This window comes from Lactuca serriola, chromosome 5 (genome assembly GCF_051521515.1).
Source record: "Lactuca serriola cultivar US96UC23 chromosome 5, Lser_US96UC23_V15, whole genome shotgun sequence".
Taxonomy (NCBI): Eukaryota; Viridiplantae; Streptophyta; class Magnoliopsida; order Asterales; family Asteraceae; genus Lactuca; species Lactuca serriola.
The window spans coordinates 6,520,029-6,536,023 of record NC_136412.1 but is presented as its reverse complement, the minus strand read 5'-3'; the positions used below and the strand labels follow the sequence as shown (position 1 = coordinate 6,536,023).

Sequence of the window (15,995 nt, the reverse complement as noted above, 5' to 3'; positions counted from 1 at the left end):
ATCAAGTGGTAGCTGATTTCAATGCCCTAAGGGTCTTATTTATAGTTACAGGCTACTAGGGTTTCAGCCTAAACCCTAATGGATAGCTTAGCCACCAAGCAGCCCAAGGAACCTTCTGGAATAAGGCCTTAGACAAAAATATGATGGATACCCATCATAATTTCGTTCCCCCTTAAGTCCATTAGGTTTCCTTAACCCAAAACTTAACTATCATACATTTGACAGTTTATACCCCTTTATTCAATTAATCTCTTTTGGTCACCAAATTAATTCCTAATTAATTTATGACCAATACTAATTAAATAAATATGATTTCTCCTTTAATATATTATTCTTATAATATATTAATTAACCATAATATTATCCCTTTCTCCTTAAATTACCTTGTCAGGTTGCTTTGGAGAAAACAACCCAAAAGGACCATGCACAACCGGGTCAAATACATACCAAATATAGTTACGAGCTTAGACACTATTCCAACAATGTTTATATGCTGGCATGATATGTTATATGTGATGGCGGTAGTAGGAGGGGAATAGTCCCCAAGTTCGGTTGTTAGGACCGAAGGGTAGTTCGGACACCCCAGATATGTCTGATGGTATGTTTATGTTATGATATATGTGATAGTAGCAGTACGGGTGGAATAGTCCCCGAGGTTTAGTTTTTAGGACTGAAGGGTAGGTCAGCACCCCAGAATGGCTTGACATGGGTAGGTCGGCACCCCAGAATGGCCGTACCGGGTAGGTCGGGCAACCCAAAATTGCTCGACAGTATGTATGCTATGTGATTATATGGTATGTGGTACGATGGGGGAACTCACTAAGCTTCGTGTTTACAGTTTGCAGTTTTGGTTTTAGGTACCTCTTTAGCAAAGGGGAAGGAGCTGGCGCGGTAGCGACACATCATACACACACGTTTTGGTTTTCCGCACTAGAGTTTCTTGGGAGTGTACTCTGACATTATTCTTATTGTTGTGAATGATTTTCAGACATGAGTTATGGTTTTATGAAAAGTTATGATTAGATGGTGTTTTCTTATAAATGTTTTTTTTACAAGTCAATCAATTAAAAATGAAATTTTTGGACTTGAAAATTGGGTCGTTACATGGGCATTCTTTTTTATGTATGTTTACGGTTTAGGGATATCTACGACTCTCATTAAGATACCTAAGGCCAAAAAGTATTTTATTGAGATTTCGCGTTTTAGGCTTAATAGCGCTTTACCGGTATTGTTACGGATCTTCAATTGGTCATAACTTCTTCGTTATAACTCAGATTTTATTGTTCTTTACATTTTTGGAAACCTTGATACAATATCTACCACTTAGTATACTCAAACTGAGCCTTTTGAACAGTTCATTTTTGACACTATTTTTATTAATTCACAAAGATATTACAGTGGTTGACTTCCAGTCGTTACATTGACCTGAAATATCGGGTTGTTACACGAAGCCCTAGTATCATCCCGAGACCCAAAGCGAGTCCCGAAGCCCCGAAGATCTCGAGGAGAAAAGAGTTTCAAGCCGAAGCTCTGCTCACGAGAAGCTCGGTGTATGAAGATATCCCGGTTTCATAGAAGAACTTCTACTTGAAGAGCCGTAGTGCTGTCTGGCAATCATCTTAACAAGTGAGTGTGTCGTTACTTTCTTCTAACACATAGATATGAAGTATTTGCTATGAAATACGTGTTATGTGTTTATATATTGTTTGTTTACTTAAGATGGATGTTGAATGAATGTTTTATACATGTTTTTAAATGGTTTAAACTGTATATGTAATTTTTATATACAAATATGTTGGGTAGAACATGGGTAGATGAAATAGTTGGTGTGTGATGAAGGATGAATTTGAGGATGAGACGAGAGATGATATAGATCATGAGATGAGGGTGACAGGTGAAAAATGAGTGAAACCTTTACCCAAACGATGGCCCTGTCATTCAGCAAAGTAGGGATGACAACCACGAACGATTCTAGACAATCCTATGGAACACTAGCAAGCTCGCAACTTGTAGGTGTTGTGGACTTGATGTTCACCGATGTACTCTAAAAACCATGGCAGCTATAGATTTAGTGCCTCATATAAGAACCCTGGTAGCTATGGATTTAGTATTGTGTAGATGAACGATGGTAGCTATGGATTTAGTACTATGTAGATGAACCTTGGTAGCTATGGATTTAGTACTATGTAGATGAACCTCGGGCAGCAATGGACTTTGTGCCAATTCCTTAGGTCAATCCTTAGGAATGAATGAAGAAAGGATAGTTGATTCTTATGGTAGAACCTTAAGAAATAAAGAAGATAATAGGGATAGGTAATTGGGTTGATTGTTTGATGGTTAAATATAATAATTATATTATTGTGGGTTGAAAACCCTATATGCTCACCAAGCTCCCAAGCCTGACCCACTCAGTTTTCTTTGTATCACAGGCAGCGGCACAAGAGTATAAGTTGGTTGACATGACGAGAGATTATGGATTATAGATAAGTAGTTATAAATAACTCTTGTAAGGTCTATTTTATACTGTTTATGCTTTTGGTCTGTATAAGAACATGACATCCCGAGATTTTGTTATTTAATGAAAATACGTTTCTTTTAAGAAATGTTTTGACAAATTCGTATCATATTTTGTTTTAGGAACAAATTTCGCTACTTTTTTAATCAAAGGATTACTCTTATTTTATAAAACAAAGCATAAACAAATCGGTCTTTTATGGCCGTGAAAATTGGGGATGTCACAAACTTGGTCAACCATGGTCAAAGTTAAGGTCAACAGTCCATGTTGACCCAAATCATTGAGTACATCTAGAAACTCGTCGAGTTCCTCCGGTGATCAGAAAACCGGGGAAAACCCTAACCAACTCGTCAAGTTACTCGTCAGATCGAAAACAAGAAAAGCCCGATCCAACTCGCCGAGTCGCTATGGCAACTCGTCAAGTTTTCCCTTGTCTTATCAGTCCTTCCAGTCGAATCCAAATCTCCAAACTACAGATCCAATCCCTTAAGACCTAAATACCACGTAAAGTTGCAAACTTTACGTGCATGCATGGCCTCAAATGGCTAAAACACTAAAACTCGGGTTCATATAATGTTTAGGACATGGAAAAGGGCCTAGAGTAGGTAAAGGGAGCAACTTTATGTCTATGAAGACATAGAGGTGTCCAGATCTGGAACCATATCCCCATGACAAGTCCAAATCCGAGTATGACACCCTTTTGCACCAAAAGTGACTATATTCTTCCATAAGATGAGATCTAAGCAAATAGAGATCAAGGTAGCAACTTTTTACCTCCAAATGGATGCTAACACCAGGTAGATGCCAGATCTAAAGCCTTCTCCTAACTTCAATCTCTTCAACCTTCAAGTTTCCTTCCAAAAAGCACAAGATTCACTCTCCAAAGCTCACCCACACACACTCAAGAAGGCACTAAAGCGCGACTAAGGTTTCTCTCTGGAGAGACAGGACGATGAGGGAGACCACAATGACCCATAAGTTCCTTAAATAGGGTGCAAACCCTTAAAAATTAGGGTTTTCCTTTACAATGTCTACTCGTCAAGTTGGAGCCTTCAAACTCGTTGAGTAGACCCTAAGTCCCGCGTCCAAGATCGATCTCTACTAGTCGAGTTGGGCTCCCCAACTCGTCGAGTCCCGGTACAAAACCCAAAAAAACTTTAAAATTGAATGATACTTGGAACATGCGTTACAATGATGGGTCTCGCCCTAACTCACATAACGAGCCCCACCCACTGAGTATAACGGGCCTCACCCTGACGCGTATAACGGGCCCCGCCCAACAATACAAACATACAAATATAACAAGTAATAACATACAGAATAACCATCGGGCCCCGCCCAGTAAACATATAAATAATTTAACCCCATCACTTTGTCACCATAATATGAACTCATCCTTAAATGCACATTTGTCATGGTCTCATATGTTTAATCATCAAAAAGCTTGATATCTCGTTTTCAAAACATTGTTTTTAATCTAAATCTCTTACATTTGTTTACTTACCCGTTTTAAAATAGGTATTCTTCTTTAAAGTGTTTCAAAACAACTCCAAAAATTATGAACTTTCTACATGGATTGGTTGTTTGTTGTTATTTAGATATATCTTAGGTCTTCCTGATTTGAAGCCAATAAAACCGAATCCTAACCAATATTATAGAATGTGAACCTCAGTTAAGTGAGAAAAAATTTATAAGTTTAAAATACCTAAACAATAATATCAATAATACTAAAATCAATAATACTAAAGAAATTCCAATCTCATACGAAGGAGACAAAAGAAAATAAAAATAAGCAATTGAAATTGTTTTCAAAGAAATCCATACAAAGATAAAAAAAATAAAAAAATAAACATATAATAATAATAATAATAATAATAATAATAATCTACCATAATAAATGAAAATATTATGCCACTTGTCATTCTCTCATTTATTTGGCCACATGTCATTTTGTCATAATTTTGAAATATATTTATTTTCCACTATATCATTAATTTAGTTTCCATAAATTAAACCTACTATAATAACTATTAATTTCAAATTTGAAATTTCAATTTCAATTTCAAATAAGTTTACACTTTAAACATTTGTATTTAACATTTTATTATAATAAATCGTTTAGTATACGGATCTAACAATTAAACACATAATTTTAATTAATTTATTTTTTGCATGTTTTTTTCATAATTTTCACTTATTTCATATTTCAGATTCAAATAAACTATTCATTTAATCGTTTCTGTTTAACATTATGTTTTAATTAACCCATATAATATACGGGTTTCACAAGTAGTAATAATAATAAATTAAAAGTCTTTAAACGACAATTAAATAAAAAAAACATTTCTTTTTAGACCGGGTATATATCGAGACCCTTTTTGAGTTTTTCTTTTTTCTTTTTCATACGCGAAATTACCACATATCTGTTTGTGTTCCCAAACGCCGTCGAGGAAAGCAGAATATCGATCGAAAAATGCAGTCAGCCGAGCAATTGGTACTTGATCTCAGTAGTCCTGATCTTCGCGAAAACGCTCTTCTCGAACTCTCCAAGGTATGTTTACTTTGTGCACTTTCATTGTGATGGATAACGTGATAATTTTATTCGTTTTTTAGGATTTAGTTAGATGAAGCAGTTTAAGATTATGGTAGAACGTGAAAGGGTAACTGAATTTGTGCCTTTTGGGCGTATGACTGTGAATTTGATCACTTGCGTTTTTCAATTTGGGAACTGTGTACGCGACGGGAGGACAAAGGGCTATTGATGGGGAAAGACACTAACAATTTCATTTTCTCGAGAGAATCTTAAATTATATAAAGATTAGGCATTGTCTGTGTCTATCTTTATTTGGAATGAATATGAAAGAGATGATGTTACTATTCCTTTCACTGTCGAATCAGCCAGCTTTACAAATTCGCTTGCTATCTACTGTAATGGTCCTCGAAGATTAGGTCTTATGAATATAGGCATGAGTTAGCTCATCTGTATGCGATTCTTTTGGTACTGTGGCTGCACTCATTCTGTAATGCTTAATTTGTTCTTTTCGCATTTTTGTTTCTTCTTTAGAAGAGAGAGCTGTTTCAAGATCTGGCTCCGTTACTGTGGAATTCATTTGGTACCATTGCAGCACTATTACAGGTATGCTGCTACCGACTGATAAGAGATTTTAATTTCTACTTCTACTTCATAGTTCATATGCAGTATTATAGATGTTAATGTTGTCTCACAATAGTCCTTAATGTTTGGTCTCCATACCATGTATGTCTGTTCAATATTTCCTTGTAGTGAATATTTCTCTTGTATGAGTTAAAAGCTTCAGTTATGTAATTAAATATCCTTTATTTGTTGGTAGTTTCTTTAGGTTGTTGGGAATTTTTTTTTTGTTTCCATTAATAACAAAAGCATATAGATTCACGCGTTTTATAGTCAGCCAAAGCTTATGAGTAACATATGGATTCATTTATTTTATGTCTCTTTTGTTTCAAACATCCATGGAATTTCATTATATATGTTGTCTGGTGTCATGCTTTTTAGCTAATGCCAAGTGTTGCTTGGTTGCAGGAGATAGTTTCAATATATCCGTTTCTATCACCACCGAATCTAACTCCAGCCCAGTCAAATAGAGTCTGCAATGCCCTTGCTCTTCTGCAGGTGCACCTTCTGTTATTCATACTACATCCTTTTCATTTCATTTTCAGTCTTTCAAATCTTGATGCTGTTGGTTGAATGATATTCATATACACAAATGATGATGAAAATCATTTTATTATCCAGCAATAAAATACAGCTAGTGGTAGTCATAATCGTAAATGCTTCTTTTTTTGCAGTGTGTAGCTTCACATCCAGACACAAGAATGCTGTTCTTGAATGGTAAGTTATGTTTATTAAGAAATTACTAAAAGTGAATTAGATAGAAATTAGTAAGTTAGTAAAAGTGTAGCCTCTATTGATTGTCCTTGTAGAGTTATGTAAGCATATGAAGATGATGAGTGATAGAATTTGTTGTTTGCAGCTCATATCCCTTTATATTTATACCCTTTTCTCAACACCACAAGCAAATCGAGGCCGTTTGAGTATCTGAGGCTTACTAGCTTAGGTGTCATTGGTGCCCTGGTGAAGGTACTTTGGCTTTTCATGTCAACATGTTTTGTTTTTTTTCTTAGAAACATAGTGTAGTGGCTGGAAGGAAATAAGTGTTTTTAAGATATAATAAGTTTGATTTATCAGGTTGATGACACAGAAGTTATCAGCTTTCTGCTTTCAACAGAAATAATTCCGCTGTGCCTCCGCACAATGGAAATGGGGAGTGAGCTGTCGAAAACAGTTAAGTGTTGGTTTCTCTCAGTTGGGTTTTATGAATGAATGGTATGGATTGGATTTGTGTTAATGAATGGAATGGAATGGATTTCAGGTTGCAACGTTTATAGTTCAAAAGATTCTATTGGATGATGTGGGGCTGGACTACATATGCACGACAGCAGAACGTTTCTTTGCAGTGGGTAGAGTTTTGGGGAATATGGTGGCTGCACTTGCTGAGCAGCCCTCTTCACGCCTCTTGAAGCACATTATCCGATGTTACCTTCGATTGTCAGATAACCCCAGGTTAGGTTACCTTCCACTTAACCCTTAACTCTTAACTCTTAACCTCACCTTTTTTTTTATTTAAATCCATTTTGAAACATACTGCAGAGCATGTGATGCTTTGAGGAGTTGTCTTCCGGATATGCTGCGAGATGCTACTTTCAGCAGTTGCCTTCGTGTAAGTTATTCTGTTTGTTACATAGAGGTGGTAAAATTTGTCAAACTTAGGAAACTGAAATATTTCTATAAAAAGTAATAATCAAAATCTATGTATTTTAGACCAAAATGTAGTTGCACTTTTTGCTTATTATATAGCATCTTACTTTGAGTTTTTTTTTTACCCAGTTAGTTGTAAGAGTGAAATAAATGGGTTTGTATTTGGATGAGAGGTGGGTACATATTTTGAAATTGAATGGTGGAGAGTAGGAAAAATGGTATGAATATAATAATGGAAGTAGAAGATAAAGAGATTTGATAGATTTTGGATGGTTGGGTTTGATTGTTTTAGTTAGTTAAGGAGGGAGAGTCTAAAATAATAGGTAGTAAATAGTAATTGTGTAGTGATTGATTATGTAATTTTACTATTTTAGGAGGATCCGACAACAAGAAGGTGGCTTCAACAGCTGGTTCATAATGTTCAAGGACCACGTGTTGGTGTTGGTCTTCAGGGAGGTGGAGGCTTCGATCACATGCTCTAACTAACTCCATCAAATCAAATATCAAATGCTTCTTTCTCTTACAACTCAAACCCCAAAACCCAAAATCAATCAACACCTGTTATTTTCTATTTTCTATTATTACTTATTACTTGATTACAGATTCTTCTTTTGTGCTCTTGTTTAGTTTGTTTATATTTTAACTAGCTAGCTAGCGTGTTTGTGTTTGTTGTGTTATTAATTGGTGCTCGTTAATCTAGTGAAAAATGTTTAAATGCTACCACGTTCAGTTATAATTCACTTTCATTTCATGTCTTGTTTGTATATTCAATTAAATTGCTTTGTTTTATTTTTGGATGGGCCTGGCCCAATTTTTCCTTTTCCTTTTTCTTCTTCTACGATCTATTTACAATCACAACCTATGGATTCCTATTTTGTCGTACACCACTCCATATTTATTAATCATGAATATTATTTTTAAAACACAAATACATACATGAATAAATGTAATATATTCCCAGTAATTAATTTCATGACTTGGACGCCTCTATGTTTGGTCTCTTCTTGAAATTATGTCCCTGTATAAATCCAAATACAGCTCTAAATTCATGATTTGAAAACCCACAAGCCTCCAAAAACAACGTAACACCTCTCTCTCAAAAGCCATTACCTAAAACTATAGGACGACAACATATTGACAGAAATATACAACCAAAACAAGATAATCAAGGAATGAAATGCTACTTCCACAGTTCCAGGCATCGTCTTCCTTGGGTATTACAAAAATGGTTGCTTTGTTATATCTTCAACAGATCAAAGAAGATTAAACTTGATAAACTTTAGTAAATTCTGATTAAACTTCATCTAACATAACAGCCAACAAGCGATTAAAAGAATGTACCGTGTCAAAGAATATCTAACTACATCAACAACCATAAAACCTTCCACACTCACTCATTTAAAAGATTATATCAAGGGAAATTGACTAAACTAACCATATTTTTATTCAAATTTAAAGAAAATAACCAAAAAAATTTAGACCACTTTTTCCGGAATGACTCAATTTTCAGTTATCCTTTAAATTTTCGAGTTGTAATTTTCTTTTTCTTTTTGCACAATTTTTTTCTCAAAAAAATACTCTACTTATATCAAAAATATTCATTTCGAAGTATTTAATATCATCATTTTTCAATCTATGTTTTTTAAGACCTTGTATCGATTATATTCTCATTTCTATGTTTCTTTAACTTTTTGTAAGATTCTAGTAAGAAATGGAATATTTTTTCAAAAATCCAGAATTGTTCATCGGATTTCGAACTGGTTCACTTGTTTTTGAAATTCAAAGTCTTTTTTCCCCGAAATCCGAAATGGGATTTTTTTTCTTCAAAAAAAAAGACGTTTTTATGATGTCTGTAATGATCCGGAGTTGACTATTCTGGATTTGTTGGTTATTATTATTTTTAAAAAGGTTATTTTCTCTATTACTAACTTACAATATGATTGGTTTAGTTAATTTCCTACTATAATATTTTACCATTATAAGCACGTTTAACATATTAAATATTTATTATATAAAAAAAGTACAGAAAAAGTTGGCTAACTTTTATCCAACTTGTTGAGACGCAACAATTACCTAACTCCTACGCTGATTTTAACTTGCAATGAATATAACGCGCAATATGTTGCTCGTTTTAAAAGCCATTATGTTGCTCGTTTTAAAAGCCATTCTTGTATCTTTATTTTCACATGTAAAATGATGCCAGTACTTGGTTGGCTCACATGGTCTACATAATCATACAAAACACATTACATTTTCAATACCATACCAACATCAAGCAAGACCGTCTTGTTGATTTTGAAGATCATATACGAAAAATAAAATTAGGCCCGTAGACATAATTATTTTTATATATAAACAAAATTCTTTATTACTAAAATAAGTCAATAATTGTTTTAAAAAAAGAACAATAAGATAAACTATAATCGAACATAATAACATGAATCGTGATGCTCTCATAGCATTTTTAGAAGTAAAGTTGTTCACCAACTATTCACAATCAATACTCCCTTATATATTGTTCTCAATAACTATCATTTCCAAGTCATTAAGTTTTTCTTGTGACATTGTGGATTGTAAGTACAAATTTACCAACTTTAATTTTAAGAAACTTGTTTTTGTAGAGGCAACACTTTCTAGAATAGTGGTCAAGACTCAATATGCATTAATTGCATTAGGAAAAAACCAACTTTTTTCATATATTTTAAAACATCGGGTGTGTTAGTAGTTTTGACTCGGTAAGAACTCGTCAACCAACTTTAACTTTAGATAAAGTTAATGGGCGTCGGTATCTGATTGTTCACCAAACTTAAGTGTAGTAAGAACTCGTCAACCAGCTATAACGACTTGGCGAGTTCAAGAGAATAAGTAGCATCGTAGCGACTTCCGACTTGGATTGGTGAAAATAAAATGTTGAATTGACTTTGCCTTGATGATGATACATTTTAATCAAATTTGTTTTCGGACCTAGATTACTCGTCTACTATAGCAAATCGTATGTAAAAATTGGAGCCCCTCCACAGCATGACCATGTGCGGTCGCCCACCTCACACACCCTCAAAGATGTCCATGACTTCAAGACTTGCAAAAAATAAATAAAAATTAATTTTGTTGGAAAATATTACTATTGAATCATAGATAGTTAAATGTTGGTCATATTTAAGATCTTCCCTGAAAGATTTTCATTACTTGTTTGATCATCCCTGTAACATCCCAAATTCAAGCCCAAAAAAATTTTCATTTTTGATTAATTAATTCATAAACCTTCATTAGAAAATATTGTATAAACACGTCATCTCAAAACCAAGTATCATATTTGAAACCCACAACCATGAACAAATGTCATATCAGAGTACAATCCCAGAAAACACCGTGCGGAAATCATATGTGAGTCTGTGTGATGCCATGCTACGCTGCCGACTCCTTCCCCTTGGATGAAGAGGTACCTGAAACCAAAAACTGAAACCGTAAGCACAAAGCTTAGTGAGTTCCCCCATCAAACCACATACCATACAATACCATCGGTATCTTTCAATCGGTAATCGTCATCCGTATCTTTCAACCGGTAACTGGGGACTATTCCACCCCCTACCACTAGCATACAATAGCAAGATATAAGCACACATTCAGACATATTCGGGTACTGACCTACCCCTTGGTCCTAAGGACCACTATCAGGGAAACTATCCCTATCATGCAACATATCATACAGATATAACTCATAACCAAACGCATACCAGGCCAAGATAAATTATCACAAAGACAACTATCTTCTAAATACTTCTCAATGGTGGGGCGGCATTGTGGCCTTAGACCCAACCCTACTAGAAGGTAACTCACCTCGTAGCTGCTGAACTGTGCGGGAATCCTCTGACTGCTGCCACTGCTGCTCCGGAAATCCTCCGGCTAAAATTCCCACAAAACACTTAGTTAGAAACTGACATCTACCCTTAGGGTAAAATGACCATTTTACCCCTTGACCAAGTCAAAGTCAAAGTCAACTTCCAGTTGACCTGACTCGCCGAGTTGACTCGTCAACTCGCCGAGTCCCTATCCTTCCATCAGACCTCATAACCGTCTCTACTTGTCGAGTTAGGCGATGACTCGACGAGTTTTCCTTCCAAATGAACACCGACTGAATCCTCATCCGACTCGCCGAGTTGTATGAACAACTCGTCGAGTTCATCATCAACTGATACTCATGTCCTGCCCTGACTCGCCGAGTTGTATGAACAACTTGTCGAGTTACTCTTCATCCTATGAACACGTTTTGTCCTCGACTCGCCGAGTTCCATGAAGATTGTCTTGGACTCGCCAAGTCCGTTCATGCACTCGCCGAGTACCATGAACTCCCAGAACACTTTGCTTAGTCCGGAACGTGGGAGTCACTCCCCAGGACTCTCTAAAACCCTTCCATACTCAACTGGTCCTTGTGACCTTCACTGATATAGGACCAAAACCCTTGGACTCGCCGAGTCTATCACATTCCTTACTAAGAAATTTGATTTCTGATGTACAACACTTAACCAAATGATAGATCCAGACCCCTAAACTCGATCTAGCACGTAAAGTTATAAACTTTACGTGCATGCATGGGACATTTGAGCTAAAAAGGCTCTAAAATGGTTCTTTTGTTGCATGGGGCCTTCCTTGGTGCAAAAAGCAAACTAGATCTGACTTGTGGCTCATAAAATGACATGATACAGAAGCCCAAATGTAACGACCCAAAAATCCTGACTAAAAATTTCTTTTTAAAACATTACTAAAACCAGGTTTATAAAAAGGTATCATAAGTCATAACATAACTTTCGAGTATTAAATTCAAAACATAATCTCATTATCAGAGTCAAACATTCCCAGGCTAACTGACTATGGTGTGTGCACTGCAATCTTCCCGAGCTCCTCTTTTGAAAACTGAGTACCTGAAACCAAAACTGAAAACCGTAAGCACGAAGCTTAGTGAGCTCCCCCAAAATACCACATACCGTACAATAACATATAAAGCACATACTGGGCCTTGCCCACTGCATCGGACCGAAGTCCGGACTAACTGGGGCCTTGCCCCCTGCATCGGACCGAAGTCCAGAAACTGACTGGGACCTTGTCCCCTGCATCGGACCGAAGTCCGGACTAACTGGTTAGGACCATGTCCCCTGCATCGGACCGAAGTCCGGACTAACTGGGGCCTTGCCCCCTGCATCGGACCGAAGTACGAAAACTGACTGGGACCTTGTCCCCTGCATCGGACCGAAGTCCGGACTAACTGGGGCCTTGCCCCCTGCATCGAACCAAAGTCCGGAACTAACTGAACATCACATAACATAAACATATCAACTAGCATGAACACACATATACTGCATACTGCATCGGGCCGTAGCCCGGAACACATAACACATAAATCCTATCTGAGCCACGAAGGCATCAAACATACTAACTACTGCATCGGATCAAAATCCGGAAACTACTGGTAGCTAAACGGGCCGACATTGTGGCCTTAGACCCGTTCCTACTGGAAGGAAACTCACCTCGTGAACTGGCTGCTGAGTGTATGGCTCTGGAAGCTATCTGTTGTTGCTCCGGTATCTCCCCGGCTACAATTCCATAAACACACTCAATCAAATACTAATAACTGAATTGGGGTAAAATGACTCTTTTACCCCTAGTCAAAGTCAACTCTCCCGGTCAAAGTCAACCTACAGTTGACCTGACTCGCCGAGTTGGGACGCCAACCCGCCGAGTCTCTATTCTTACTTCTCAACCCTACTCGCGGCTACTCGTTGAGTATGGCATCAACTCGACGAGTTCCCTTTTGATTCTAGAACTCAGGCTATCTGCATCCTACTCGCTGAGTCGTATGAACAACTCGACGTGTTGTTCTTGAGCTAAGAAGATTGCCTTGGAGTCGCCGAGTTGTATGAACAACTCGTCGAGTCCCTCCATTACTGAGTCTGACCTCCAACTCACTGAGTCCACTCTACTACCCACTGGTCCCCACTCGACATCACTCAAAAGGGGAAAAATCGGGGACTCGCGACTCGACTCGTCGAGTCGTTCTTCCGACTCGCCGAGTCGCATGCATGCAACTACTCTAAACTCGATTCTGCTTGAACCCAGCGCATAAAACTTATAGATCTGGGCTCCCTTAGCTCGATTAACACGTAAAGATTCTATCTTTACGTGCCCATATGCACCCATGAAGATTAAAAGGCTCAAAAAGCACAATAAAGGCTAGATCCAGGGTTCTCAAGCAAGGAAACTTCGAAAAGGCACTAGATCAGGGCTCTAACACTCCTAAATGAACAGATCTAGGGATATCTCGACCCAACAAGGCATCCATACAACTATAAAGCTTGGAAAATACATTAAACTAGCCTTAGAGGTGTTCTAATGGAGGTTTTAAGCACAAAACAGGATAATTCCGAGACATACCTCAATGAACTCTGACTTTGGCCTTGGATCTTTGCTCTACACTTCCTCTTTTTGGTCCTTTCTTCTTTTTCTTCTTTAATCCTTCAAGAATCCACACAAAAACACTTAGATCATACAAGGGATGGTTTAGGGTTTCTCACAAGCTCTCTGAGGGTGAAGGAGGCGAGTTTGGGGGCACATAACATTGCTTAAATAGTGAGCAAACCCGGGGATTTAGGGTTTCTTCCTGGCAGGCAGACTCGCCGAGTCCCGAATATGGACTCGTCGAGTCGCCGACTTACACGTGCTCGAAATCCCGTCTCTACTCGACGAGTCGGGCTACAGACTCGCCGAGTCAACCCTCTTTAACTTAAGGTTTCTCATTTCCTTTCTTGATCTTTCTGATTTCGGGTGTTACAACTCTCCCCCATTTAAACTAAACTTCGTCCTCGAAGTTCTCTATGATCAACTGACCCGCAATCCGCCTCAACACCCTGCCTGGTGACTTTAACCCTTTTGACCATCACTCCAGCCACTCACAGTGCTGGTCACTACTGTTGGTACATACTGAATTCTTCTCTTTTCCATAATTTCCTTAACGTTACTTCCTCCGACTGAAAATTCTGTTACCCCTCATCCGCCTACCGGATGCACTGAGACCACCCTGGTCCAACTAATCTGCCGATATCTGAGTTACCGGACTCCCACCGGTCCCTACACCCCATTGCAACCTACTAGTTGCTTCCAACGATTTCTGAAGATACTTCGATTATATATAACTATTCTATCCACTCTGCCGCTCATACTGAAACGATGTTGCTGGAACCAGCTTGCTTATCTCCCATCTGATTACTCAACTCCTACTAACTCGAGCCTTCCATCCTGAAAGAAAAGCTACCTGCCTAGCTATCCTTACAGTTCACTTATACTTGGCAAAAGGCTCAACTGATCCTGCTGAGAGGGACTTGCCATTTCCAAATCATCCAACTATACTAATACTGACCCTCACACTGCAACTATCCGAAACACGGAACTGCTTGCAACACCGAACTGCCTAAAACACTGAACTGCCTGAAACACTGAACTGACTGAAACACTGAACTGCCTGAAACACTGAACTGACTGAAACACTGAACTGCCTGATACACTGAACTGCCTGAAACACTGAACCGCCTGATACACTGAACCACCTGAAACACTGAACTGCCTGATACACTGAACTGCCTGAAACACTGAACTGCCTGATACATTGAACTGCGTGAAACACTGAGTTCCAACTCAACTGTGGAGTCAAAGGACTCCTCACTTAGTCGCTCCCACGACTTCTGAACGAAATCTTTCTCTGGAACTAGTTTCCACTAGTTATCCTGTCACTGTGGCTCTAACAACCTTCCGATCCACCGATCAGGTCCAAACGTCACATCCTGACATCATCAATTCCACGACTAACAACATGATGGCTCCCAGACTGACGGTAGCCCTTAACATACCCGAACCCCAACGGTCCACTGCTACTCTAATCTCATAACTGTGGTGACGATCCGACTGTCGAATCACCGACTTAACCATAACTGAACCATTTGGAAAATCCGAAATCTAACTCGTGGATTCCTATATCTTCACTGCTACACCCGAACTGGTGGGTACTACTATTTCCCCCGCGTCCAACAACGCGCTCATGCTGCCTACCAACCTGATAAAGGCCACGGCTACACCCGCAGACTTACGACTCTCTAATACTATCTGACTGCTAGTGAATGCTACGGCTACCCCCGCAGACTTACAACACTACTACTACTATCTGACTGCTAGTGAATGCTACGGCTACCCCCGCAGACTTATAACACTACTACTACTATCTGACTGCTAGTGAATGCTACGGCTACCCCCGCAGACTTATAACACTACTACTACTATCTGACTGCTAGTGAATGCTACGGCTACCCCCGCAGGCTTACAACACTACTACTACTATCTGACTGCTAGTGAATGCTACGGCTACCCCCCGCAGACTTACAACACTACTACTACTATTTGACTGCTAGTGAATGCTACGGCTACCCCCCGCAGACTTACAACACTACTACTACTATCTGAGGACGTCCTGACTATCCCTAGTCCTACTAGGGATTCCTCATCCTGATTTCTCAAAACCATCCCTCAATCTTTGAATACTGCATCAACCTCGACATCTTATATCCTTGATATACTTAGCGCTTCATCGAGGAATTCTTCAGCTTGGTTCCCAAACCAACCGTCTACTAATCCGGATACAAGAAG

The 15,995-nt window shown here is 38.3% G+C and overlaps 1 protein-coding gene across 1 annotated transcript; it reads left to right on the top strand.

Annotated features, from left to right (window-relative positions):
• The first annotated feature begins 4,907 nt into the window (after window positions 1-4,907).
• LOC145051879 (uncharacterized) lies at window positions 4,908-7,987 on the top strand. The gene is made up of 9 exons (XM_078999711.1): window positions 4,908-5,066; window positions 5,580-5,651; window positions 6,075-6,164; window positions 6,341-6,383; window positions 6,526-6,632; window positions 6,741-6,836; window positions 6,925-7,115; window positions 7,203-7,272; window positions 7,685-7,987. Exons 1-9 carry the CDS (start codon window positions 4,989-4,991, stop codon window positions 7,790-7,792), a joined length of 855 nt encoding a protein of 284 aa, XP_078855837.1. The 5' UTR covers window positions 4,908-4,988; the 3' UTR covers window positions 7,793-7,987.
• Window positions 7,988-15,995: the final 8,008 nt, after the last annotated feature.

Bases quoted from the DNA above. Each gene is read 5' to 3' on its own strand.
- LOC145051879 (XM_078999711.1), top strand. From the start codon at position 4,989: ATGCAGTCAGCCGAGCAATTGGTACTTGATCTCAGTAGTCCTGATCTT. The intron at 5,067-5,579 runs GTATGTTTACTT...TTTCTTCTTTAG, and splicing joins CTCTTCTCGAACTCTCCAAG to AAGAGAGAGCTGTTTCAAGA. The intron at 7,273-7,684 runs GTAAGTTATTCT...TTACTATTTTAG, and splicing joins CTTTCAGCAGTTGCCTTCGT to GAGGATCCGACAACAAGAAG.